At 35.2% G+C, this 27,966-nt stretch overlaps 1 protein-coding gene across 4 annotated transcripts in view; it reads left to right on the top strand.

Annotated features, from left to right (window-relative positions):
- Positions 1-27,966, top strand: part of ECT2 (epithelial cell transforming 2) — a gene marked incomplete at its 5' end in the record, with an annotated part of 58,742 nt that overhangs the window by 18,665 nt on the left and 12,111 nt on the right. For all 4 annotated transcript variants that reach the window (XM_079704724.1, XM_079704725.1, XM_079704723.1 and 1 more), the window contains 9 exons: positions 230-349; positions 8,424-8,492; positions 9,637-9,747; positions 10,393-10,489; positions 12,343-12,424; positions 14,940-15,018; positions 15,413-15,532; positions 24,521-24,659; positions 26,181-26,335. In XM_079704724.1, the coding sequence (XP_079560850.1) occupies positions 230-349; positions 8,424-8,492; positions 9,637-9,747; positions 10,393-10,489; positions 12,343-12,424; positions 14,940-15,018; positions 15,413-15,532; positions 24,521-24,659; positions 26,181-26,335 (972 nt within the window). The remainder of the gene's footprint in view (positions 1-229; positions 350-8,423; positions 8,493-9,636; positions 9,748-10,392; positions 10,490-12,342; positions 12,425-14,939; positions 15,019-15,412; positions 15,533-24,520; positions 24,660-26,180; positions 26,336-27,966) is intronic.

Below are 27,966 nucleotides of genomic sequence, written 5' to 3'. Positions count from 1 at the left end.
TTATTATAAGACTGTATATATACACAGAGATGAATAAATAAATAGGATAAAACAGACTAGAAAGTGTTATGAGAAAAGGTCTCAAATTTAGGGAGAAGTATTTTTTTTTCAACTTTTTTTTCTTTTCCATTAACATCATAGCTCTCCTTTATCACTGTCTGTATGTAGATTTTTAATTTTTTTTTTCTTTTTCCACAATCTACCTAAACTAATCTTTTTTACCTTTTAGTTATTTCAAGTGCCATTGGAAGAGGAAGGACAACGAGGTGGGCCTATCCTTGCACCAGAAGAGATTAAGACTATTTTTGGTAGTATTCCAGATATCTTTGATGTACACACTAAGATAAAGGTAAATTTGTATGTGTTAGTGTGGTAATAATTCTTTTTACATTGTGTATATTTACTACGATTTTTCAGGTAATTCTGACTAGCTAAATAAGTTTTGTATTTAAAATTTCTTAATCCCTCATTTATTCCTTTGAATCATTTGTCCCTTTGCTCCGGTGCCTTATTAATATTTGCTGTTTGCCTGTTTTTTGATTTTGATTAATTTGAAAATAAGGAATTTAGACCTTATGAAGTCTTTTCTATAGAGACATGTGTTTGCTAGTACTATTTTTCTTATTTTCCTGCTGTTGTTCATCTTAAGTTGTGTGTTTTTGTTTTGCTTTGGTTTGTTTGAAACACTGTGAAGTTGGAAGGAACTCGAGATCATTTCTTTCATTTCTCTCTATCTGTATGGTCAGATAAATGCGAAAACCGTGTAAGACAATGCTATCCTCTTTTTAATGATTTTCCCTTGATGAAGGGTCCATGAATTCCAGGTATCAATCTCTCATAGTAATGTAATTTGGGGGCAGGTTTAGCTGAACTCTTAAAAGTAGTTTAGCATTATTTCCTCTCAGTTTTCCTATGTGATGCCTGAGCAAAATTTATCAGTTTTCCTCTCAAAACAACCCATATTAATGTTTATTCCAGCTTTGTGCAGTGGCAATATCATAGCCAATGAGGTTTATCTGAGGTGCGCTATTATTGCTAATTGAAAACTTTTCCCTAAATGTTTATTCTATATTACAATAAAAAGATCAATCTGAATTACAGAATGTTTTCAAACAAATACATTAACTTACTTTTGATTTTACTGCATGTTGTGGACAAAAATATAAAAGATCTATAAGTTAATAAAAATGCAATTTATCAAATGCTTTTATTTTGTATTTTATCAAAATCCTTGACCACATTTTACTTATTTCTAGATTTACAAGTAATTTTGAAGGAGTCTTTCTTTTCTTAAAAAGCTAGAGAATCTCAGGCTAGTTTCTCCTTATTTCCAGTTAGGATTCTGAATATTTGAAGAGTAAAATTTTCTTGGAATGGTTTTTTTTCTTTCTTTTTTTTTTCATAAGAAACACTGAGAGGCATAAAGGTAGAGTGGAAAGGCAAGCAGGTTTTCATCTTGGTGTTTTACTACTGATTTGTGGATCACTTTGTGTTAGTCATTTAGCCAGTCTGGGTGTGCAAGTTCCCGTACAGTATAAAATGTTACATACTTTTTATGTGTATAGGATCATAATCTCAATTCAGAAAATCATGTTCTCTGATTGACTGGATCTTTTTTAAAAAAAAAAAATTCTTTTTTACTAGATGAAAGAGTCTTTAAATTCTATAGTGCTTTACAGTTTTCAAAAGTTTCATATACATAATTTCATATAATCCCATAATAACCCTCTTTTTCCACACTACCCTTATATTGCCCTCCTCGCTTCCATCTTCCCACCAGTAACCACTAGTTTGTTCTCTATATCTGTGAGTCTGCTTTTTTGTTTGATTCAGTAGTTAGTCACTGGAGCTTTGAAAACGATGGTCACCCTTTAGTTTTCTAATGTGTAACAATTTTTTAAGCTTTTATAAACTTGGATTACCAGTATTTCAACTAGTAGTTGTTTTTTAGCTTATTTCAGGTTTGTCATACGTTTAAAATTTTAAAGCCTATGTTTTTTTCTACAGTGACGGCAATGTATGCTGTCAAACGTTTATTTGTAAAATAAAGGAGAAAAGGAAAAAGGAGTAGAAAACACCTATAATCCCATAACCCAAATACTCCTAAAATTTTGTTGTATTTTCTTTGTTTTTTTTATGCATAACATTTTTTTCTTCTTTTGAATGTAGCCCACCATTTATCAAGTATTGTCACATCTATTGAACATTACCAAGAAGTTGATATTATAATTGTCCACATTTTACAGATGTGAAACTGCTACATACAGAGATTAAATAATTTTTCTAAAGTCAGTCATATAATAAATGCTGGACACTGAATTTGAACCCTTTTTTGTCCAACTGTTCTCCTAAACCTTAATGTTGTCTTGCCCCCCCCTTCTAATGAGATAAAATTGACATATAACATTGTATTAGTTTTAGGTGTACAACATAATGGATTGATATATGTATGTATTCCAAAATGGTCACCACAATAAGTTTAGTTAACATCTGCCACCACACATAGTTTTTTTTTTTTTCTTCCTTTGTGATAAGAACTTTTAAGATCTACTCTCTTAGCAACTTTCAGATATACAAAACAGTATTGTTAACTATAGTCACCATGCTCTACATTACAGCCTAAGGACTTATTTTTGTTATAACTGGAAGTTTGCACCTTTTGACCACCTTTACGCATTTCACCCACCCTCCTCCCCCTGCCTCTGGCAACTACCAATCTGTTCTCTGTATCTATGAGGGTTTTTTTTTTTAAAGATTCCACATGTAAGTGAGATCATATAGTATTTGTTTTCTCTGACTTATCTCACGTAGCATAATGCCCTCAAGGTCCATCCATGTTGTCACAGATGGCAGGATAACCTTCTTTTCATGGCTGAATAATATTTCATTGTATATACCACATTTTCTTTATCCATTAATTCATTTATGGACACTTAGTTTCTTTCCATGTCCTGACTATTACTAATGCAGTATTGCTTCTTGATTATCATGCTGTAGATTTATTCTTTTAATATGTAAATGAATAAACCGTGTAAGTGTGGCTTAAGTTTATACAGTTTTTCATATCATCTTACTGGTATGGTATTCCTGAGAAGCACTGGTATCTGTATTTTATAGCATTGCGTAGTGGTTTCAGATATGGACTGTGGAATAAAGTAGATTTTGGTTTGAAGTAAGGTAACTTTAATTGCTTCAGTTTTCTTATCTGTAAAATGGGGATAGTATATCTGAATCATGGGTGGTTGTGAAATTTTTATTCTCAGTTTTTACATTTTTATAAGTCACTAAGCATAGTGCCTAACACTGAGCATTCAATAAATAACAATAGCAAATCATATTACCAATAAACTAAATTCAGAAGGCAAGTAAACTAATGTTTAGATGTTTTGTGAAGGACTAAAATCATTTTTTACCCACTGTGTTTACAACCACTGTCTGGCACTTAGATTTCTATCAGTAAATATTTGCTGAACATTGGTCATGCTACTTTTAAATGTCCAAATCAGGACTGGAACTTAGTGTATTTTGTCATCCTAGATATCATGTGGATACCTTTAGCCTTATTCTTAATTTGCCTCCAACTTTTAGCATGCTAATATTTAGATTAATTTGAGATTTTTTTTTTTTTTTTTTTTTTTTTTTGCGGTACGCGGGCCTCTCACTGTTGTGGCCTCTCCCGTTGCGGAGCACAGGCTCTGGATGAGCAGGCCCAGTGGCCATGGCTCACGGGCCCAGCCGCTCCGCGGCATGTGGGATCTTCCCAGACCGGGGCCCGAACCCATGTCCCTTGCATCAGCAGGTGGACTCTCAACCACTGCCCCACCAGGGAAGCCCTAAGTTGAGAATTCTTGAGATTGTTATGAACACCTCTTTTCCTATGTGTGAATTTTTCCTTTTCAGGGCTAATCACCATTGGTCCTTGATGTGCAAATGCCTGCTTTTGTATGGAACTATGATGAAACAAAAGAGAAAGGAAAGGGTTGGAGGGAAAATGTTTTCTTTCTGTGTTTATGCTTTGTTATTTGTTAATTTAGTGTAAGTCCTAAGGTACCTTGTACTTGTTTCAGGAACAGGTGTGTACTGGGAAATCTGCTAATTTGGTGTATTGTGAGCTAAGCAAAAGAGAAACCCATCTTGTATAAAAATAGATGGTAACAGGACAGAAGAAATATTAGCGAGGAAGAAGAGAAGGAAGGAGCTTAGCTTTCTTAATCCCATCTGCTTAAAAAACTTCCTCTACTTTTGCAATACGCTTTGGGAGCTATGCTCTATGTCTTAGAACTATAGAGTTCTTCTTTCTTATGGCCAGGAGGTAACTTTGGGAGCATCCGATGGAGAACTGTGTAATGGACAAGGAGGAGACATGTCCCAGGGTCTGTCCGAAACTGAGTCAAGCATATTCCTACAGAAACATTGTAAGAAATGGTGGCACTATGAATAATGCTCTTTGGAGCTCGCCTGCCCACCTGACTCCCCGTTTCTGATGGGGAGAACTGTGGTATAGATCAAGTAGAATGACATAGAATCAGGAGTCAGACAAACCTGAGTATGAATACTGGGTCACAACTGTGTGATTTGGGACAAATTAATGTCTCTAAGCCTTAGTTTCTTTACTTAGTCCCTGAGCTAACAGTTGATTAGGGCAGAGATCTTTATTTAATCAACAAGCACGAGGATTTAAAGGTCAACCAGAAACAGTAGACTATTTTTTGAATCCCCTAGAGATTATTTTGCTTTCTGGTAACAATATTCTTATATAAGTATATGCAGCCATCCTGTAATTTTTACACTTTAAAAATGTACCACTAGATTATATTGGCAGAGCTATAAGGTTTTTTTTTTTTTTGCATCACAGTTTTCCAAATATCTCCCTTATTTATATTAAATACATAGGAAAATATAGTTAATAATAGCTTATTGATCACTACTATAGGGTTAGGGTTAGGGTTTCTTCTAAGTGCTATACAAGTATTAACTAATTTAATCCTTTATGAGATAGGAGTCATTACTGTCCTCATTTTTCATAATAGAAAATTGAGGCACTTTAAGGTTAAGTAATTTGCCTAACAGCACAAAACTAACAGGCTCTAGAACCAGTATTTAAAACTAACTAGTCAGTGCCAGAATTCACTACATTATATTGTTCCAAGATTAGTCTTATTTATAATCTTTTTCTTTTGTTTCTTTCAAGTGCAGTTTTAAACAGTTAAATCTTAGTTCTTGACTCTGTGAGCTGTTAAATTATTCTTGCTTGAGTTCACCTTTTTGCTATTGGAAGTAAATTTTTTCCCTTTTGGCTTTTCTGAACCTGCAGAATATAGGGTAGTGGTTCTTAAATTATTTGGTCTCAGGGTCCCTTTTCATTCCTAAAAATGACTGAGGAACTTATGTTTATATGGTTGTTTTTTTGTTTTTTTTTTTGCGGTACGCGGGCCTCTCACTGTTGTGGCCTCTCCCGTTGTGGAGCACAGGCTCCGGACACACAGGCTCAGCGGCCATGGCTCATAGGCCCAGCAGCTCCGTGGCATGTGGGATCTTCCCGAACCGGGGCACGAACCTGCGTCCCCTGCATCGGCAGGTGGACTCTCAACCACTGCGCCACCAGGGAAGCCCTATATGGGTTTTATCTATTGGTATTAACTGTTTTTGAAATTAAAACAAAAATTTAATAGTATTTTTAAAGATGCCTCAGTTTTTTTAAACAGCTTTATTGAGGTACATTTTACATCTTTAAATTCAACCTTTTTAAAATATATGATTCAGTGATTTTAATAACTTCACCAAGTCATGCAACCACCACCATAAATCCATTTTAGAGCATTTCACCTTCCCCATTAAGATCCTTCATACCCATTTGTAGTTAAACTCCATTCCTAGCCCCTGGTCCAGGCAACCACTAATCTACTTTATTATGAATTTGCCTTTTCTAGACACTTCATATAAATGTAAATATACAATATGTGGTGTCTTATGTCTGGCTTCTTTCACTTAGCATATTTTTGAATTTCATGTATGATTTAGTATGTTAGTAGTTTGTTCCTTTGTGTGGCCGGATAATAGTCTATTATACGGCCATCCTACATTTCTTTATCCATTCACCAACTGATGGAAATTTAGCTTGTTTTCAGTTTTTGGCTGTTATGAATAATGTTGATATGAACATTATGTGCAAATCTTCGTTTGGGCATACTTTCATTCTCTTCCGTAGATACTTAGGAGTAGTAGAATTGTTAGGTCATATTGGTAGTCTTATATTTAAAATTTTTGAGAAACTGCCAGGTTTTTACATCATTTTATATTCTCACCAGTAATCTATAAGAGTTCAGATTTCTACACATTCTTTCTAATACTTATCCTTTTTCTTTTATAGCCATTCTGGGATGTGAAGTGATTTTGATTTACATTTCCCTAATGATTAATGATGTTGAGCATCTTTTCATGTGCTTGTTAGCCATTCATATATTACCTTTGTGAAATGTGTGCTTAGATCTGGTGCCTATTTTTTGGTTGGGTTGTTTGTTGTCTTACTGAGTTGTAAGAGTTCTCTGTAAACTATAGATACAAGTCCTTTATCAGCCATGTGTTTTGCAGATATTTCCTCCCAGCCTGTCGTTGCTTGTCATTTCATTTATTTAGTGGTGTCTTTTGAAATACCAAAATTTTTAATTTTGATGAAGTCCTATTTATCCATTTTTTAAAATGTAATGTGCTTTTGGTGTCATATCTGAGAAATTTTTTCCTAACCCAAGGTTTTGAACATTTTCTCCTATATTTTCTTCTAGAGGTTGTATTGTTTTAGCTCTTACAATTAGGTCTAGAACCGATCTTGAGTTCATTTTTGGCTGAGATGAGGGTTTAAGTTCATCTTTTTTTGTGTGGATATCCAATTTTAAAAACGTACATTAATAAATTTAAAGTAATAATGACTCGTTATATGATAGCATAAATAACATGTTCTTTTTGAAAAATAACTAATTTCCAAAACAGAAATAGTGAGGAGTCATGTTGATTTATGGGTTTTTTTTCTGTCTGGCTTAATAGAAGACTATTTCTCCTGCCTACTTCTTAATTCATTCTGTTGCAGTATCACACATCATATATATATAGCCTCTAGAAAACTCTGTTGTATCCTTATGAGAGAATTAGAATAAAAAAGTCAAATAATGCCTTAGTATTGTAATAAAAATAGTTTAATCTCGTGGATCCCACTAAAAAAGTGTGTTTGGGGGGGGGTCTGCATATAACACTTTGAAAAGCTCTTGTATAAGTTTATTGATTAATTTCTACTTTAAAGTCACTTGTAGGATTTCAGTTAGGGCATGTCATTTCTTGGTATCTCATTTTATCACCTGATTTGTGTTTTATTTTATTATCCTAGAAAGCTTTTAAGTGTCTTCTAAATTTTTGCAAATATGTAGTATTTTAGGATGATGATTGAGAAATTTTATAGGCCAGGGATTAGCAAACTATAGTCAGTGGACCAAATCCAGCCAATTTAGGATTTTGGTAAAGTTTTGCTTGTTTTGGTAAGGAAAGTTTTATTGATACACAGCAACACACAATCATTTATGTATTATCTATGGCTCCTTCCACTCTACAAGGACAGAGTTGAGGATGTGCGACAAAAACCATGTGGCCTGCAAGCCTTAAAATACTTACCTTCTGGCCCTTTAAGTAAAGTTTGCTGACCCCGTTATAGATTACAGTTTCTAATGGCTGATGTTTCAGCAGCAAGATCAAAAGTAGTTTTCTATAATTAATTAATTCTATAATTAATCACACCATCAGCTTTATAGTTAATAATTAGAAAAGATACTGAACTACCACATCATACTGGGAAGTTAGACTTAGTCTTTTTTTTTAAATAAATTTATTTATTTTTATTTATTTGTTTTTGCCTGCGTTGGGTCTTTGCTGCCGTGCACGGGCTTTTTCCTAGTTGCAGCAAATGGGGGCTACTCTTCATTGCGGTGCGCGGGCTTCTCATTGCGGTGGCTTCTCTTGTTGCGGAGCATGGGCCCTAGGTGCGTGGGCTTCAGTAGTTGTGGTGCGCGGGCTCAGTAGTTGTGGCCCACGGGCTTAGTTGCTCCACGGTATGTGGGATCTTCCCGGACCAGGGCTCGAACCCTTGTCCCCTGTATTGGCAGGTGGATTCTTAACCACTGTGCCACCCAGGGAAGTCCCTAGACTTAAGTCTTATTGACTTGACATTCTTTATATTTTCTTAATTATTTTTCAAAGGATATTTTCCCCGTAGTCAAAAAGTTAATTTCTTGTTGAGGAGAAAGAATGTTATTAATTGTTATACACATCAAATTAAGGTACATTGTAAAGTGCATCTTTCAAATGAATATCTTAAATATAAAAAGATGTTAAAGGGATTGTCAAAATTAATCTCCTTGTCCCGTTTTGTGTTTTTTCAGGATGATCTTGAAGACCTTATTGTTAATTGGGATGAGAGCAAAAGTATTGGTGATATCTTTCTTAAATATGTAAGTATTTTATTTCCTTTTTAAGTTTTCAGATTAAAGTATCATCTCAACAAGGACTGGCAGGGAATGAAAGTTACCTGTTTAAATGTGAGAGCTTTTTAAACACTTTGACATAGTTGTGTTTGTAAAATATATTGGAAGTGTCCTTGTCTTCTGAAACATGCCTTCTATATACAGTCTAACACTTTCTTGATAGCTCAAGGTCATCATTAGGAGTACTAATTGTTGTATTGTGCTACAAACATTTTACTGTATATCATGTTATTTGCCTCTTATAAATAGCCACAGATTAATGATTTTTTTGAAATTTTCAGTAATCGAGTTTTAGTCATTTCTTTCCTTAGTTGATAGCAGTTTTTACTGTCTTTGTGTCTGCATAAAAGTTTCTAATGAACTGTTTCTTCTCCAAGATAAGAACAACATAGTTTATCAAATAAAGTATATTAATTTTGGATGAGATGCTGTGAATAGGATTTATAAATTTCTTTCAGTCTCTTTGGATATGATTTATAAGTTTCACTGCCTTGGATTCTTGCCCATTTACTTTTGTTTTTCCGAGGTCTCCTAACTAATCTTTACCCTATATCCCTTAGATTTTTTTTTCTGGTTGGTTGAGAATTCCAACTATGCAAATTATTGTCCCATATCTTTTTGGTACCTGTTAGTTTCAATTAGTCAAGACATTTTCCTTTTTTTAATTTTCATTTTACCTAAAAATTACCCAGTACAGTTGGTCTTTTAATGGTGGTTTGGATCCTTCAGTAGATAATAGCATGTTCTTGGATTCTGCATAGATCAACTATAATTACTATATTCTGAACTTATAGAAGTTTTAAAACTTTGTCATGTTTATATCAATACTATAAGCTTTAATATACTTATTTTTCTTTTTGAGTCTTTATTTGCTTTTCAGGCTTTAGGCTCTGGGTACCTATTGATGCATTTTGTTTAGCAGTTAACTCAGTAGTTAGTGAAAAGTTTATAAAATAAATTCCTGTATTTAACTTGAGAAGAAACTTATTTTAAACTTTTATTTTGGGTCCAGTATGTCAGATTTTGACTATTGATTATTCAACTTTAAGTTTCATTGACTAAGGGTAACATCCATTACCAATTAATGTGTTTTTTTTTTAATTGTTGCTAGTCAAAAGATTTGGTAAAAACGTACCCTCCCTTTGTGAACTTCTTTGAAATGAGCAAGGAAACAATTATTAAATGTGAAAAACAGAAACCAAGATTTCATGCTTTTCTGAAGGTAATGTGCATTTCTTTCAAATACAGATCTAAGGAGTTCATTAAAATTATATTTTTAGTAAAAATGTATCCATGTAAGAACACCTGAATGTTATCTGTTAACTTTAGCTTTACCTGAGAGTGGCAGTGATGTTTGGCTTCACAAGTTTTGACATGCTACAAGCAGGATCCAAGAGGCAGCTGAATGAATATGAATGTTGTCTGTGTTGTTTTTTTTTTAAATTTATGCATGTTTTAGTTCTCAAACACCTAAAAATTTTCTAGTGAGTTTTGTTTTGCTTTTAATGATTTTTTTTCTTACCAGTGCCTTACTTTGTTTATCCAAATGGTATCAGCATAATTAATATTTTAAATTTGTTTTTTTTCTTTTGAATGGTGTAGATGTAAGAGAAACTCAAATGAAATGTATGAGTGCTTAGAGAACTCACTCTCTGTTTAAGGTGTTAGTCCTTGGCTTGCCAGGAGGCCATTTCAGGCCTTGGGGGATTATTTAGCCACAGTAATCTGCCAGAGAACAACTGCCACCCTACTTCTCCTGTTAGTTCTTATCAGGGCACAAATGATAAAAGTGTAATCTAATAAATGTAATGTCTAATCTTTGCAGAAAACCTTTTAAATAATTATTGAATAAATTAATTCCTTTCAGATAAACCAAGCTAAACCAGAATGTGGGCGGCAAAGCCTTGTTGAACTTCTCATCCGACCAGTACAGAGGTTACCCAGTGTTGCATTACTTTTAAATGGTACTTGTCTGATCTGTTTCCAGACAATTTTGGATGCTTCTATGGAATTGTTTTGTTCTAAAAAATTTGAAAAATTTCTCATTTTCAAAATGCTCTTAGGTTTCAGCTTTAAAGCTTATATCTTTTACATAGGAAATATCTTTATGGATAATCTGAATAATCACTGGTGCTACAAAAATTCACTCTGGCCTAAAATGCTTTATTTGTTGTGATGTCAATTATATTGACTGGTATTGTACTTTTTGTCTCTCTACTAAAAGTCTTCTTATATTTCACGGTGCATCACTAATTTCACAATCAGTTTACATCCACACGAAATTCACCCACAAAATCACAAGATCAGAGATGATTAATACGTCTCAAGTTATTTAGTCTTTTTCTGAATCTTAGTAAAAGTTCTTTATGCTTCATTTTAAGCTTTTTTTTTCTTACATTATGCAGAACACTCTCGAAACATACATCCGTTTATTCTAAAACTTAAACTATAGATATCAATGAAAGGGATTTTTATAGCAGAGTTAATTTTTATGAATAAATATGAATAAATTATGCCTGCAAGAAAAGAAAGGCATATTTATATGCTTTTATATTACCTGACTAAAGTAGTGAATAGTTATAGGACAGTCAATTTTTATATTTTTTAAATTTAAGTATGAAAATTAAATTACAAATAGGAATAAGTATAATAAAGCATTTTGGTCCCCAAACCTTAACTACAATAGTGTGTGTAGCAGATAAGGAGGCTAAGTTTGTGACTGTTTAATCTATTTTCTTTAAAGTATATTGGTTAAACTATGAGTTTTGGTTGTAACTACAAAAATTGATCATTTTTATTCTCTTTGAGGTTATCTAATGTAGTTTAGAATTACTAACATATAAGATGATTTCCCCAGTCTTTAAAAGCTATCCTGTTTTACAGATTATAAGAAGAATATATGAACACATGAACTTTTAACTTTACAAAGCAGGGTATTTTTTTTTTTTTTTTTTTTTTTTTTTTTTTTTTTTTTTTTGTGGTATGCGGGCCTCTCACTGTTGTGGCCTCTCCCGTTGCGGAGCACAGGCTCCGGATGCGCAGGCTCAGCAGCCATGGCTCACGGGCCCAGCCGCTCCGCGGCATATGGGATCCTCCCAGACCGGGGCACGAACCCGTATCCCCTGCATCGGCAGGCGGACTCTCAACCACTGCGCCACCAGGGAGGCCCCAGGGTATTTTTTTTATTTATCTTCATTATTGTTTCATTAAGTACTTATAGGAATCCCATCAAATGTTGTCATGACTAAAATGAACTTGATTTCTAAGCCTTTCTTCTATCATTCCACTTAAAAGATTAGGTGGGCCTGGTATTAGGGAACAAACAGTTAGATGGAACATTATAAGCAACTTGGATAAGAAGAGTCAAAGTGTAAGCATCTCATGAACCTACAAACTAAACAAAACCATCTCTTGAGGACACCAACTGCTCTCTGTGATGGAGCCATGGACCCCGCTATGAAATATAGCATATATAACGATTTCTTAGCTAATTGAGAATCATGTGTTTTCCTTCAGCACTATGGAGAGAGTTTGAAGAATCTAGGAGTCCTCAAGCTTTACTAGAAGGGAATTGAAATAGTGTAAGAAAGTCTGTTACATATTCTGGAAATTTAGTCAGTGAAAAAACATGGAAACTTTATTACATTTAAGAAGAGAGCTCTTAAAAGGGAACATTACATAAAACATTTTTTAAAGTAAAAGATATTTTTAAAAAATTAATCAACCTGTATCTATCAAAGTGGACAGCGTTTTTAAGTCATAACTGGAAAACCACTGAATTTTTTTTAATCACAGAGAAAACATTTTATCATTACAGATCTTAAGAAGCATACAGCTGAAGAAAATCCTGACAAAAGCACTCTAGAAAAAGCTATTGGATCACTAAAGGAAGTAATGACGTAAGTACATTATTTCAATTTTTTATTGCTCCTTAGATTTAGAATGGAATTGGTAGAACAATTAGAATCATAAATGGTGAGGAAAATATCAATAGCAAAATTCTGTAATAGTATCTAAATTATTTTATAGTAGCGTAGTCACACATTAAAATGTTAGAAGTATTAGCATACAATAATTAATTAAAAACATATTTCTGAAGGTATTGAACTATTATGCAGAGAGTAACAATGGTTTAGAAATTTGAAAATGTTATAAATACACTAGTAGACATTTTCTTCATATACCTCCAGTCTTAGCTTGTTTTTGTCTTCATATTCTTATAAACTACCCAAATGGAAATTGGGAATTTGACCATGATGAAAAGAAGAAGTTTATAATACTTTTTTCACATTAGCTTTGACTTTTTGTTTCTTACTTTGAATTCTATGGAACTAAATTGATACGGTTTGTTGGAGATGTATTAGAAGTATAAACTCAAAGAAATTTACTAGGGAAGTTGATTGTTAAACTTAAGCTGTTTACTGTAGGTTTAACTTGGAGACATAGCACTGATCAGAAATGATATTTTCCTGACTAATACTATCAGAATTGAAAACTCTGTTGCTGTTAATTGTTTTGCTTCATGAAGGGCGAGGGCATTTCACTTCTTTGAGCTTTACATATAAGCATATTCAATAGATTTAAATGATTTCTGAGATTCCATGAGGTGCTTCTGTGTGAAATAGCGTTTCTTAAAAATACTTGCAAAGGAGCTCCTAGAGAGAAACATTACTATCTCTAGTGAAAGGATCCAGCAGTAGTATAATGCTCAAATTAATGAATACCAGCTTCTGTTGCTGCTGAAAGCATTATGCATATTTTGGCTTTTGCTTATGTTTATATATTATATGTTAATCAGCCAGCCTTCATGCTTTTGCTTTGTTATTTTGGGATCAGGATAATAGCGTTTTTCAACACTTTGTGGTTTAACGTACTCACATTATTTACCTTGATCCTTTCTACAAACTACGAATTAAGCAGTGAGTGTTAACGTATTTTCATAAAAGAAAAAAGCTTTTAGTTTTGTTGATTTTTTTCTATTATTTTTATATTCTCTATTGCATTCATTTTCACTCTGATCTTTATGATTTCCTTTTTTCCTGCTTGCTTTAGATTTAGCTTGCTCTTTTTTCCTCCCCAGTGTCTTACAGTAGAAGGTTAGGATACTGATTTGAGATCATTTTTTTAATTGTACACTTTTTTTTTTCACTTCTTTAAATTTATTTATTTATTTATTATTGGCTGCACTGGGTCTTCGTTGTTGTCTTCATTGCTGTGCGGTGCACGGGCTTTCTCTAGTTGCAGTGAGCGTGGGCTACTCTTCATTGCGGTGCACAGGCTTCTCATTGTGGTGGCTTCTCCTGTTGTGGAGCACAGGCTCTAGACGTGCAGGCTTCAGCAGTCGCGGCACGTGGGCTCTAGAGCACAGGCTCAGAAGTTGTGGCGCACAGGCTTAGTTGCTCCGCGGCATGTGGGATCTTCCTGGACCAGGGCTCAAACCCGTGTCCCCTGCATTGGCAGGCAGATTCTCAACCACTGCACCACCAGGGAAGCCCCTAATTGTACACTTTTATAGCTATAAATTTCCCTTTAAGCATTGCTTTAGTCATATTCCATAAATTTGTGTTTTTGTTTTTGTTTATCTGAAAGTATTTTCTAATTTCCCTTGTGATTACTTCTTGACCCATTGGTTGTGTAGGAGTGTTTTGTCTAATTCCCACATGTTTGTGAATTTTCAAAGTTTCCTTTGTTATCAATTTCTGATTTTACTTCATTGTTTATGGAAAATATACTTTGTATTATTTCAGTCCTTTCAAACTTTTTGAGGCCTATTTTATGGCTTAACCTGGAGGACGTTCCATGTACACTTGAGGAGAATGTATTGTGCTCTTTTTCATCATTTTACTTTCAGTCTATTTATGTCTTTGTATGTAAAGTGTATCTTTTGTATACAGGATATAATTGGCCTTGCATTGTTTCCTGAATCACAGGAATTGACTTCCAGTGACTTGAGAACCCTGTTTCTTTATACTTTAATGGTTTTTACTTTTTTAGTTGTTTCAGGCAGAGTATATGTTTTTCCTCCTTATTCCATCTTGTCCACTAGTCTTAATTTTTATTTCAGTGAAATGATTAGCATATGACTTAGGAATGATTTGCATAAAACCTTACCTGAACTTACAGTTAGATTATGATAACCTGAAGTTTATACCAGTGTAACGTATTTTAGGAAGTGTGTAGTGAGTATAGTTTAAAAAAAAGACAATATAGTAAGGACTAAAGCAAAATATACTTCTCTGAAGGGTTGTCTGAAAATTTTTTTAATGTAGTGGGATATTTTTAGGGAATATTTTAACTGATACAGGTATCAAAATTAAGATAGACTCACATGGAAGGATTTTTGTTTGTGACACGAGATGTATGTATATACAGTTTTTATAGTCTGTTCTAAAAGTAACCTTATTAATTTTTCAGCCATATTAATGAGGATAAGAGAAAGACAGAAGCTCAAAAGCAAATTTTCGATGTTGTTTATGAAGTAGATGGATGTCCAGTAGGTATTCATTTTTGATGATTGTCAACTTATTTTCTCTTTCTTGTTAATAATTGACCCTTGAACAACTGGGAGTTAAGGGCACCAGCCCCACCAGTGCAGTAGGAAATCTGCATATAACTTTATAGTTGGCCCTTTGTTTCTGTGGTTCTGTATTCATGGATTCAACCAACCATGGATCGTGTAGTACCGTAGTACTTATTTATTGAAAAAAAAAAACTGTGTATAAGTGGACCAACACAGTTCAAACCTGTGTTGTTAAAGGCTCACCTGTATTTAGATTCTGCAGTTATAATATAAACAGAATCTCAACACAACTTTCTTTTAAATTATAACTTTTAAAAATTATTTGATATAAAGTAATCTCTTTTATTAATGTTTTCAATCTATTCAGGCTAATCTTTTATCTTCTCACCGAAGCTTAGTTCAGCGAGTTGAAACAGTTTCTCTAGGTGAGCACCCCTGTGACAGAGGAGAACAAGTAACCCTCTTCCTCTTCAATGACTGCCTAGAGGTAAAGTTCTCCTTAATACAGTATAATAACACTGCTGTTTTGTGTGACTTCACTGAATGTTTAAAACCAAACTTTGATTTAATTACAGTAACTTTAAATTAATTTAAATGATTAAAGTAAATAAGCTTAAAGTGAACTTAATCACATTTTTTTTGATGAGACTGGTTGTTGACTTAATACTATTAATTGAATGCTTTTAGGAGAAGGCCTAATATTAAGAAATGTGATGATTTTTCATGACTTCAGATCCAAGTCACAATGAAAATTTAGTTTATTTCCATGCAAATAAATGCTTAGGTGAAGAATTTTAGGAACTTGTATCTATGTATATTTCTTCAAGATTTACAAAATAATTATGAGTTCTTTTTGAAATTTAAGTAGATTTTTCCAGCAAAGAAATCAGTATTTTGTTGAAGAAGGAGATAACTTGATTATTTAATACAATGAATTTATAATCCCCTGATTTCTTCCTTAAGTCTGCAGGTTTTAGAGTGAGTTAATGGTCAGTTTATCAGATGTGGTGCTATGATTCTAAAATTCTTATCTATCCAAGTTAAAATTTTTCCCCATATTACTCCTACAGGCAGATTGAATTATATTTATGTGCTTTTTCAACCCCTTTCTTTCATTCTTTTATTCGTGTATTTTTAATCAACTCAACAGTCTAATTGGGGGATATAAAGGAATGTATTTTCCTTCCTCTTAGAAGATAGAACACATTCTATCTTCTAATGATAAAGTCATTAACCAGGAGACTCATTTGACATTTGTGTTACTGGGTAACTTTTTCTTCCATTCATTGAAGTGATTTGATGAGTTGCCTTTTTCTTTAAAATTTATACTTCTTCCTTTTATTCCTTTCTGCTTCACTTCTTATCTAGTGCTACCCTCTTGTATCATGCACATTAGTTTTTTTTTAACATTTTTATTGGAGTATAATTGATTTACAATGGTGTGTTAGTTTCTGCTTTATAACAGAATGAATCAGCTATACATATACATATATCCCGATATCTCCTCCCGCTTGCATCTGCCTCCCACCATCCCTATCCCACCCCACTAGGTGGTCACAAAGCACCAAGCTGATCTCTCTATGCTATGTGGCTTCTTCCCACTAGCTATCTGTTCTACATTTGGTAGTGTATATATGTCCATGTCAGTCTCTCACTTCGTCCCAGCTTACCCTTCCCCCTCCCCGTGTCCTCAGGTCCATTCTCTACGTCTGCCTCTTTATTCCTGTACTGCCCCTAGGTTCTTCAGAACCTTTTTTTTTTTTTTTTTGTATTCCATATATATGTGTTACCATATGGTATTTGTTTTTCTCTTTCTGACTTAACTTCACTCTGTATGACAGACTCTAGGTCCATCCACCTCACTACAAATAACTCAGTTTTGTTTCTTCTTATGGCTGAGTGATATTCCATTGTATATATGTGCCACATCTTCTTTATCCATTCATCTGTTGTTGGACAGACACTTAGGTTGCTTCCACGTCCTGGCTATTATAAATAGAGCTGAAATGAACATTGTGGTACATGACTCTTTGTTTTTTGGGGTTTTTTGGTTTTTTTTTTTTAATTTTTCAATTTTATTTTATTTATTTTTTTATACAGCAGGTTCTTATTAGTTATCCATTTTATACATATTAGTGTGTATATGTCAATCCCAATCTCCCAATTCATCACACCACCACTCTCCCCCTTGGTGTCCATAATGTTTGTTCTCTACATTTGTGTCTTTATTTCTGCCCTGCAAACTGGTTCATCTGTACCATTTTTCTAGGCTCCACATATATTCATTAATATACAATATTTTTCTCTTTCTGACTTACTTCACTCTGTATGACAGTCTCTGGATCCATCCACGTCTCTACAAATGACCCAATTTTGTTCCTTTTTATGACTGAGTAATATTCCATTGTATATATGTACCACATCTTCTTCATCCATTCACCTGTCAATGCACATTTGTGTGTATTGAAGAATCCTTGCATTCCTGGGATAAACCCCACTTGATCATGGTGTATGATCCTTTTAATGTGCTGTTGGATTCTGTTTGCTAGTATTTTGTTGAGGATTTTTGCATCTGTGTTCATCAGTGATATTGGCCTGTAGTTTTCTTTCTTTGTGACATCTTTGTCTCGTTTTGGTATCATGGTGATGGTGGCCTCGTAGAATGAGTTTGGGAGTATTCCTCCCTCTACTATATTTTGGAAGAGTTTGAGAAGGATAGGTGTTCGCTCTTCTCTAAATGTTTGATAGAATTCACCTGTGAAGCCATCTGATCCTGGGCTTTTGTTTGTTGGAATATTTTTAATCATAGTTTCAAATGCAGTGCTTGTGATTGGTCTGTTCATATTTTCTGTTTCTTCCTGATTCAGTCTCGGAAGTGCACAACCTTCCATTTCTAAGAATTTGTCCATTTCTTCCAGGTTGTCCATTTTATTGGAATATGGTTGCTTGCAGTAATCTCTCATAATCCTTTGTGTTTTCTGCATTGTCAGTTGTTACTTTTCCTATTTCATTTCTAATTCTATTGATTTGAGTCTTCTCCCTTTTTTTTCTTGATGAGTCTGGCTAATGGTTTATCAATTTGGTTTATTTTCTCAAAGAACCAGCTTTTAGTTTTATTGATCTTTGCTTTGTTTCCTTCATTTATTTTTCATTTATTTCTGATCTGATCTTTATGATTTCTTTCCTTCTGCTAACTTTTGGGTTTTTTTGTTCTTCTTTCTCTAATTGCTTTAAGTGTAAGGTTAGGTTGTTTATTTGAGATGTTTCTTGAGATAGGATTGTATTGCTATAAAGTTCCCTCTTAGAACTGCTTTTGCTGCATCCCATAGGTTTTGGGTCGTCGTGTCTCCATTGTCATTTGTTTCTAGGTATTTTTTAATTTCCTCTTTGATTTCTTCAGTGATCACTTCGTTATTAAGTAGTGTATTGTTTAGCCTCCATGTGTTTGTATTTTTTACAGCTCTTTTCCTGTAATTGATATCTAGTCTCATAGCATTGTGGTCGGAAAAGATACTTGATACAATTTCAATTTTCTTAAATTTACCAAGGCTTGATTTGTGACCCAAGATATGATCTATCCTGGAGAATGTTCCATGAGCACTTGAGAAAAATGTGTATTCTGTTGTTTTTGGATGGAATGTCCTATAAATATCAATTAAGTCCATCTTGTTTAATGTATCATTTAAAGCTTGTGTTTCCTTATTTATTTTCATTTTGGATGATCTGTCCATTGGTGAAAGTGGGGTATTAAAGTCCCCTACTATGATTGTGTTACTGTCGATTTCTCCTTTTATGGCTGTTAGTATTTGCCTTATGTATTGAGGTGCTCCTATGTTGGGTGCATAAATATTTACAATTGTTATATCTTCTTGTTGGATCGATCCCTTGATCATTATGTAGTGTCCATCTTTATCTCTTCTAGTCGTCTTTATTTTAAAGTCTATTTTGTCTGATATGAGAATTGCTACTCCAGCTTTCTTTTGGTTTCCATTTGCATGAAATATCTTTTTCCATCCCCTTACTTTCAGTCTGTATGTGTCTCTAGGTCTGAAGTGGGTCTCTTGTAGACAGCGTATATATGGGTCTTGTTTTTGTATCCATTCAGCCAATCTGTGTCTTTTGGTGGGAGCATTTAGTCCATTTACATTTAAGGTAATTATCGATATGTATGTTCCTATTCCCATTTTCTTAATTGTTTTGGGTTCGTTATTGTAGGTCTTTTCCTTCTGTTGTGTTTCTTGCCTAGAGAAGTTCCTTTAGCATTTGTTGTAAAGCTGGTTTGGTGGTGCTGAACTCTCTCAGCTTTTGCTTGTCTGTAAAGGTTTTAATTTCTCCATCAATCTGAATGAGTTCCTTGCTGGGTAGAGTAATCTTGGTTGCAGGTTTTTCTCCTTCATCACTTTAAATATGTCCTGCCAGTCCCTTCTGGCTTGCAGAGTTTCTGCTGAAAGATCAGCTGTTAACCTGATGGGGATTCCCTTGTGTGTTATTTGTTGTTTTTCCCTTGCTGCTTTTAATATTTTTTCTTTGTATTTAATTTTTAGTAGTTTGATTAATTTGTGTCTTGGCGTGTTTCTTCTTGGATTTGTCCTGTGTGGGACTCTCTTTGCTTCCTGGATTTGACTGACTATTTCCTTTCCCATATTAAGGAAGTTTTCAACTATAATCTCTTCAAATATTTTCTCAGTCACTTTCTTTTTCTCTTCATCTTCTGAGACCCCTATAATTCGAATGTTGGTGTGTTTAATGTTGTCCCAGAGGTCTCTGAGACTATCCTCAGTTCTTTTAATTCTTTTTTCCTTAATTCTGCTCTGTGGTAGTTATTTCCACTATGTTATCTTCCAGGTCACTTATCCATTCTTTCTCAGTTATTCTGCTATTGATTCCTTCTAGAGAATTTTTAATTTCATTTATCGTGCTGTTCATCATTGTTTGTTTGCTCTTTAGTTCTTCTAGTTCCGTGTTAAACACTTCTTGTATTTCCTCCATTCTATTTCCAAGATTTTGGATCATCTGTACTATCATTACTCTGAATTCTTTTTCAGGTACACTGCCTATTTCCTCTTCATTTGTTTGGTCTCTTGGGTTTTTACCTTGCTCCTTTATCTGCTGTGTGTTTCTCTGTCTTCTCATTTTTCTTAACTTACTGTGTTTGGGGTTTCCTTTTTGCAGGCTGCAGGTTCGTAGTTCCCATTGTTTTTGGTGTCTGCCCCCAGTGGCTAAGGTTGGTTCAGTGGGTTGTGTAGGCTTCCTGGTGGAGGGGACTGGTGCCTGTGTTCTGGTGGATGAGGCTGGATCTTGTCTTTCTGGTGGACATGACCGCATCCAGTGGTGTGTTTTGTGGTGTCTGTGACCTTATTATGATTTTTGGCAGCCTCTCTGCTCATGGGTAAGGTTGTGTTCCTGTCTTGCTGGTTGTTTGGCATAGGGTGTCCAGCCCTGTAGCTTGCTGGTCATTGAGTGGAGCTGGGTCTTAGCGTTGAGATGGAGATCTCTGGGAGAGCTTTCGCCGTTTGATGTTACGTGGAGTCGGCAGTTCTTTGGTAGACCAGCGTCCTGAACTTGGCTCTCCCACTTCAGAGGCATAGGCCTGACACCCAGCTGGAGCACCAAGACCCTGTTAGCCACATGGCTCAGAAGAAAAGGGAGAAAAAAAGACATAAGGAAAGAAAGAAAAATAAATAAAATTAAGTTATTAAAATAAAAAATAAAAACCTTATTAAAAATTAAAAGAATGAGAAGTAATTAAAATAAGAAAAGAAAGAAAGAAGAGAGCAACCAAAGCAAAAAACAAATCCACCAATGATAACAAGCCCCAAAAACTATACTAAAAAAAAAAAGCAGACAGACAGAGCCTTAGGACAAATGGTAAAAGCAACGCTGTACAGACAGAATCACACAAAGAAGCACACACATACACATTCACAAAAAGAGGAAAAGGGGGGAAATATCTATATATTAAAAAAAAAAATAGGAAGAGAGCAACCAAAGCAATAAACAAATCTACCAATGATAATAAACTCTAAATACTAAACTAAGATAAACATAAGACCAGACACAAATGAGATGCAGAAAGCAAACCCCAAGTCTACAGTTGCTCCCGAAGTCCACCTCCTCAATTTGGGATGATTCGTTGTCTATTCAGGTATTCCACAGATGCAGGGTACATCAAGTTGACTGTGGAGATTTCATCTGCTGCTCCTGAAGCTGCTGGGAGAGATTTCCTTTCTCTTCTTTGTTCCCACAGCTCCTGGGGTTCAGCTTTGGATTTGGCCCCAACTCTGCATGTAGGTCGCCTGAGCACATCTGTTCCCACCCAGACAGGATGGGGTTAAAGGAGAAGCTGATTAGGGGGCTCTGGCTCACTCAGGCAGGGCGGAGGGAGGGGTACGGAATGTGGGGTGAGCCTGCGACAGCAGAGGCCCACATGACGTTGCAACAGCCTGAGGTGCGCCATGTGTTCTCCCGGGGAAGTTGTCCCTGGATCACGGGACCCTGGCAGTGGCAGGCTGCACAGTCTCCCGGGAGGGGAGGTGTGAGTCGTGTCCTGTACTTGCACACAGGCTTCTTGGTGGCTGCAGCAGCAGCCTTAGCATCTCATGCCCGTCTCTGGTGCCCACGCTGATAGCCGCGGCTTGCACCCGTCTCTGGAGCTCATTTAGGCGGTGCTCTGAATCCCCTCTCCTCGTGCACCCCAAAACAATGATCTCTTGCCTCTTCGGCAGCCCCAGACTCTCTCCCGCACTCTCTCCCGGCTAGCTGTGGCTCACTAGCCCCTTCAGGCTGTGTTCACGCCGCCAACCCCAGACCTCTCCCCTGACCGAAGCCCGAGCCTCACCTCCCAGCCCCCGCCCGCCCCAGCTCGTGAGCGGACAAGCCTTTTGGGCTGGTGAGGGCTTGTCGGCACCGATCCTCTGTGTGGGATTCTCTCCACTTTGCTCTCTGCACCCCTGTTGCTGCGCTCTCCTCCATGGCTCCGAAGCTCCCCCCGCCCCGCCACCCGCAGTCTCCACCCACGAAGGGGCTTCCTAGTGTGTGGAAACTTCCTCCTTCACAGCTCCTTCCCATTGGTGCAGGTCCCGTCCCTATTCTTTTGTCTCTGTTTTTTCTTTTTTCTTTTACCCTACCCAGGTACGTGGGGAGTTTCTTGCCTTTTGGGAAGTCTGAGGTCTTCTGCCAGCGTTCAGTGGGTGTTCTGTAGGAGTTGTTCCACATGCGGATGTATTTCTGGTGTATATGTGGGGAGGAAGATGATCTCCGTGTCTTACTCCTCCGCCATCTTGAAGGTCTACTGCACATGAGTTTTTAAAGTATAAATACAAGGGAATCTTAGAGAACAAGCCAAGTACAGTTACAGGTGCAGTAAAATCTCACCAAAAATTTACTTGTGTTAAAGAGTTTTGTTGTTGTGAGGTTAGTGAAAAATGGTATTTTCATTTCGTCAGTACTGTCACAAAACACAAAAGTAAAGGCAGTGAAAATACTGTACACAATTGACCTTACCCTGAACTGAGAAAGTTGTAAAAAACCATGAGGCAGATAATTCTGAACTACTTGTCTCCCCCATAATGTGAGCTTTAGCCTGCTCTGCTTTTGAGAACAGGGACTAGGTAGAGTCAATTTTTGATCATATTTTATTTGAATCTGCAGTATCATGCTCACTGAGTACCATGTAGCTGCTTAGTAGTTCTGTTTGTTTGCTTGTATTAAAGCTTTTGTAAGTTTTCCTGTTCATAAGTCAGCTGGCTCCATTCATCTAATAGGTAAGGTTATCTGTACTTCCTTTGCTAATCCATTCTGGTCTTTATCCTCTTAATCCTTAGATAGTTGAGGCTTACTTTAAATTTTTTTGTATTACATCCCCTTCAATTTTTGTGAAGTCTTCTACAACTGGCTCATTGACTTACCTTCCATTTTAATTCCTGCCATTGGTCATTCCTTGTAGCCTCCAAGTCTGTTATCTGATACCCTGGCTTCTCACTTCCTTCATCTTCCTGAATTCAGTGACTTTTTGTTCTACTCTCTCTTAGTCTCCATGTCAGAATCACATTAACTGTAACATTTCTATTTCTAACATTAAATTTGAACTCCAAATTTATAATTTGGACTTTTAGATTTATAAACTCTTATTCTGTAGCTTGTTTGTTTAAAAGAAAAACAGAACTTGGAGCAAATTTGTAATGAAGAGAATGGTAAAAGTTAGAAGCATTTAAAATAGATAAGATCTAAACTGACTTCACTTAAACATGACAGGTGATGTATCTGTATTTTGAGTTTTTACCTTGATGGACTAACATTTGTATCATCAATATTAGAACTTGTCATTGTTTTTCCTTTTTAAAAATGAACCTTAAAATTATTTATTTTGCTCAGCTAAATTAAAAGTATATTCAAATAGTACAGTGGAAATAATTATTTAAAGAATCTGCTTTTTTCATATATTAATGTAAATGGGCTTTTAATATTTGATATGTATCATAAATCTGTGTCATATTTCTGCATCAATGTGAGTATGATACTGACTGCCTTTTGATCTTTTCTCATTAGCCAACACAAGCTATCAACAGTACATTTTTCAGCCTTACTTTGTCATATTCATGATAATGACCAGTCAATCTCAATTCATTAAGTAGCTTAATCTAAATCATTTTGTGTTAATATCTTTCAGTTGATGATTATAACCCCCAAAGAAATGTTCTTTTAAAAAGGCAAAATAATATACTAGGATTTCATGGAAATGAAAACAATAAATTAATTTAAAGACCTTATACAATTCACAGAACTCAAATACATCATGAGTCACAGGGTCCTTTCTGATTTTGCTCCTGTCTTCTCCAGCATTACTTTACCTATGCCTTCCTTTGCATGAGTTCCCAGTTTAGGTAAAGTTATATCTTAACATAGCACCTTGACTTTATAATTTGTATCAATTTTTAATGTATTATTTAGTTACTTTAATTTTCCTATTTTTCAGTAGTATGTAGGTATCATGAGAGCCAGAACCATTTCTGTATTATTCACTCCTTTATCCTCAGTGCCTTGCAAAGCATCTGAGATAATTGTGTATTCTGCACTTACACTGAAATCAATTATCTTTTGAACCCAAGGCAGCAATCCCAGAGCAACTATTCCCCTTTCCGAATTCAAGGCATTTTATTGAAGGTTCCTTCATCCTTTGTATCCTGTTACTTCTCACAGTGCTTCTAAGTTCTTTCATACCTCTGGGATCTTTTCCATATATCCTGTTTTCCTGACTTTTGAGCTCTTCACATATAAACATGAGCATTTCTGCTACATAGTTATATGTATGAATTTGTCACATAGTAACTATGCTTCTTATCAGATAGTAATTTTGGAATGACTGGTAGTTAAATAAGCTGCATATAGATTTATGTGATTAGTGCCATTTTACTTTGAAGCATTTGGTGTTTTTTTTTTATGTTACTGACGATGACTTTTTTTTTTCTATAATCAGATAGCAAGAAAACGACACAAGGTTATTGGCACTTTTAGGAGTCCTCATGGCCAGACCCGACCCCCAGCTTCTCTTAAGCATATTCATCTAATGCCTCTTTCTCAGATTAAGAAGGTGCTAGACATACGAGAGACAGAAGGTATGGTCATTGGATAAACTATTGGCTAGATAAAAATAGTTTATATTCATTGAAAGTTTGATTCCCTTATATATATTTTTTAAACTGGTAAATTATCTTTAAATATTGTTGGTTAGTTCTGGCAAAGTAATTGTTCTTATACTTCAACCACATCTCTAGGAACTGGGAGATTTTTAATTTTTTTCAAATGAAAATACTATCTCAATCTGAAGGATATATTCATCTCTTAAGGGACAGAGAGTTTTTAAGTGGTTACATATCAAAATAGTGCCCATTCCCACACCAAAACTTATTTTTATTCCTTCAGAATCCAAAGGCAATTGTAGTCTATTACTTGTGCCCCACAGCTTATAACCTTCCCTGTTGCCAATGGCTGTATTGTTAGGGATGCACTTAGGATATGACCAGGAATAGATGTGCATGAGTAAGTACACCCAAAGTAACTATGGTAGACTCAACATGGGCTCAAATGTGTATTAAGGAAAGCTTTTACTCTATACTTTGGGAGTGTTAGAGAGGATTCTTTGAAGGCCTGAAATTGGGAAAAGTTTATACCTACTGACGCAGTATCAATTTTTAAAATAGTACTTAGTGATGTGCATGCCTGGCAATATTTTGCTTGTTTAGGCATATAGTTTTACAGTGTAAAACTGGTTCCATTACTGATCCCATCCGCAAATGATGGAAAGCTTTTAATTTATGAGAAACAATTAAAAAAAACTTGAATGGCAACTTATATTGCTGTCTTTACTCAGTTGTCAAATTCTGGGTTTATTAAAGGTTACATAGAACATACACTTAAATGATCTTTATACTTTTGGATTATAATTATGGAAGACTTCATTGTTTAAAATAGGTTCTGTTTTAGCATCTTGGTCATAAAACATTTTTTAACAATTTTAATATTTGAGTATTTTATTTATTTGAACTTGATTTAAATAGGTTGAATTATTGAATTATTCTTACAATGTCACTTTATTTTAAAACTTAAATTCTAGAATTCTAAGAAATGATATAATCTAATTTTTAAAAACTCCCATCAAAGAAAATATTAAGTGTCATGGAAAATACTGCTTACTTAACAATATCATTGTTGGTTCCTCACATGGTACATACTATTATAATTCTTTCCAGTGTTTCAACTTAATATGATGCTATTCTTTGTCCAGTTAAAAACAGAGGGGAGGGCTTCCCTGGTGGCGCAGTGGTTGAGAGTCCGCCTGCCGATGCAGGGGACACGGGTTCGTGCCCTGGTCCGGGAAGATCCCACGTGCCGTGGAGCGGCTAGGCCCGTGAGCCATGGCTGCTGAGCCTGCACGTCCGGAGCCTGTGCTCCGCAACAGTGAGAGGCCCGCGTAACGCAAAAAAAAAAAAAAAAAAAAAAAAAAAAAGAGGGGACAGAAAAGGTAGAGAAGAGATAATTTTTTGGAATTTCATTGCTCTGAGGGAACTTAACTTGTGTTAAGTCTGTCATTTTCCAAGGAGTAACATTTAATGTTTGTGATTATTCTGGAACCCTAGATTGCCATAATGCTTTTGCCTTGCTTGTAAGGCCACCTACAGAGCAGGCAAATGTGCTGCTCAGTTTCCAGATGACATCAGAGGAACTTCCAAAAGAAAACTGGCTAAAGATGCTATGTCGACATGTAGCCAACACCATTTGTAAAGCAGATGCTGTAAGTTCTTAAACCACTATTATAATGAAAGTTTAAACTCCATGGTAATGTACAGACTAAACGAGTACGTTTCTAATGCCTTGTTAATTATGAATGAAGGAGAGTTTGTGTTGTGTTTATTGAGGAAAACTGATTTAAAAGTTGTTTTGGAGGAAATTTTTAAAAATATAGACACATGAAACATTTCTTTGAGTCCCTAGCTTACAGACAGGGCTTTATATATAAGGCCTCATAGCCTTACAGCTCCTGTGGCTCTGCTGTAGTGAAGGTTTTGGGACTTATAATGTATTTACATTAGTGCTCTTTGACTTGGCTATCTGTGAGAGAGTATTTTGTTCTATTGTTCTTTTATCTTATTGAGAGCAATAGGTGAGTTGTAGCAAGTTGCCTTCCCTGTCAGGCAAGTTGCCAATGCAGTTTTCTTAGTCCAATCTCTTAAAATCAAATGCCATTATGAATATATAATCATTTTTATCCTGTACAGATTAAAGTGAAGATATATGAGAAAATCAAATTATTGAAGTTAAATGACTCACCAGAAATCAGGTAGCTTGTAGATCTTGGATGAAATCTAGGTCCATTAAAAGATAGATTTCTTCATTATATATGGGAGAGACATGTGATAGATATAGATCCTTTCATCTTTGCACAAATGACATAGATGGAGGAGAATGTATAGACAGATAACCTTTTTCAGTATAGTACTTGGACATTTCCTGTGGGAATAAAACATTCAGTTTATTATAGTTAAATCTGATCTTCAAAGATATTGAGGTATAATTATTATTGCTTATAAAGTAAATACTTTATTAAAAGTATTTACCTAACCGTTTAGAAAAATTAACAGACTTCTAAATTTTATGTTTTTTAATTGAAGTATAGTTGATTTACAGCGTTGTGTTAGTTTCTGGTGTACAGCAAAGTGATTCAGTTATACATATATATACACATACTCTTTTTCATTATGGTTTATTATAGAATACTGAATATAGTTCCCTGTGCTATACAGTAGGACCTTGTTGTTTATCCATTTTATATATAGTAGTTTGTATCTGCTAATCCCAAACTCCTAATTTATCCCTCTCCCACCCCTGTTCCCCTTTGGTAACCATAAGTTTTTACATTTTCTATGTCTGTGAGTCTGTTTCTTTTTCGTAAATAAGTTCATTTATGTCATATTTTAGATTCCACATATAAGTGATATCATATGGTATTTGTCTTTCTCTTTGTGATTTATTTCATTTAGTATGATAATCTCTAGGTCCATCCATGTTGCTGCATGGCATACTTTCATTCTTTTTCACGGCTGAGGGGTAGTCAGTCCATTTTTTTAAACTTTTTTTTCTTTTTAAATTAATTAATTATTTATTTTTGGCTGCATTGGGTCTTTGCTGCTGCGCACAGGCTTTTTTCCTAGTTGTGGCGAGTGGGGGCTACTCTTCGTTGTTGTGCGCAGGCTTCTCATTGTGGTGGCTTCTCGTTGCAGAGCACGGGCTCTAGGCACGTGGGCTTCAATAGTTGTGGCTTGCCACCAGAGAAGTCCCTATTCCATTTTGTATATATACCACATCTTCTTTATCCATTCATCTGTCAGTGGACATTTAGGTTGCTTCCATGTCTCAGCAATTGTA

The sequence above is a fragment of the Hyperoodon ampullatus genome (assembly GCF_949752795.1).
Source record: "Hyperoodon ampullatus genome assembly, chromosome: 5".
In the NCBI taxonomy this organism is placed as follows: Eukaryota; Metazoa; Chordata; class Mammalia; order Artiodactyla; family Ziphiidae; genus Hyperoodon; species Hyperoodon ampullatus.
Note: the sequence above shows the minus strand (reverse complement) of the source record. Positions and strands in the feature narration are given on the sequence as shown.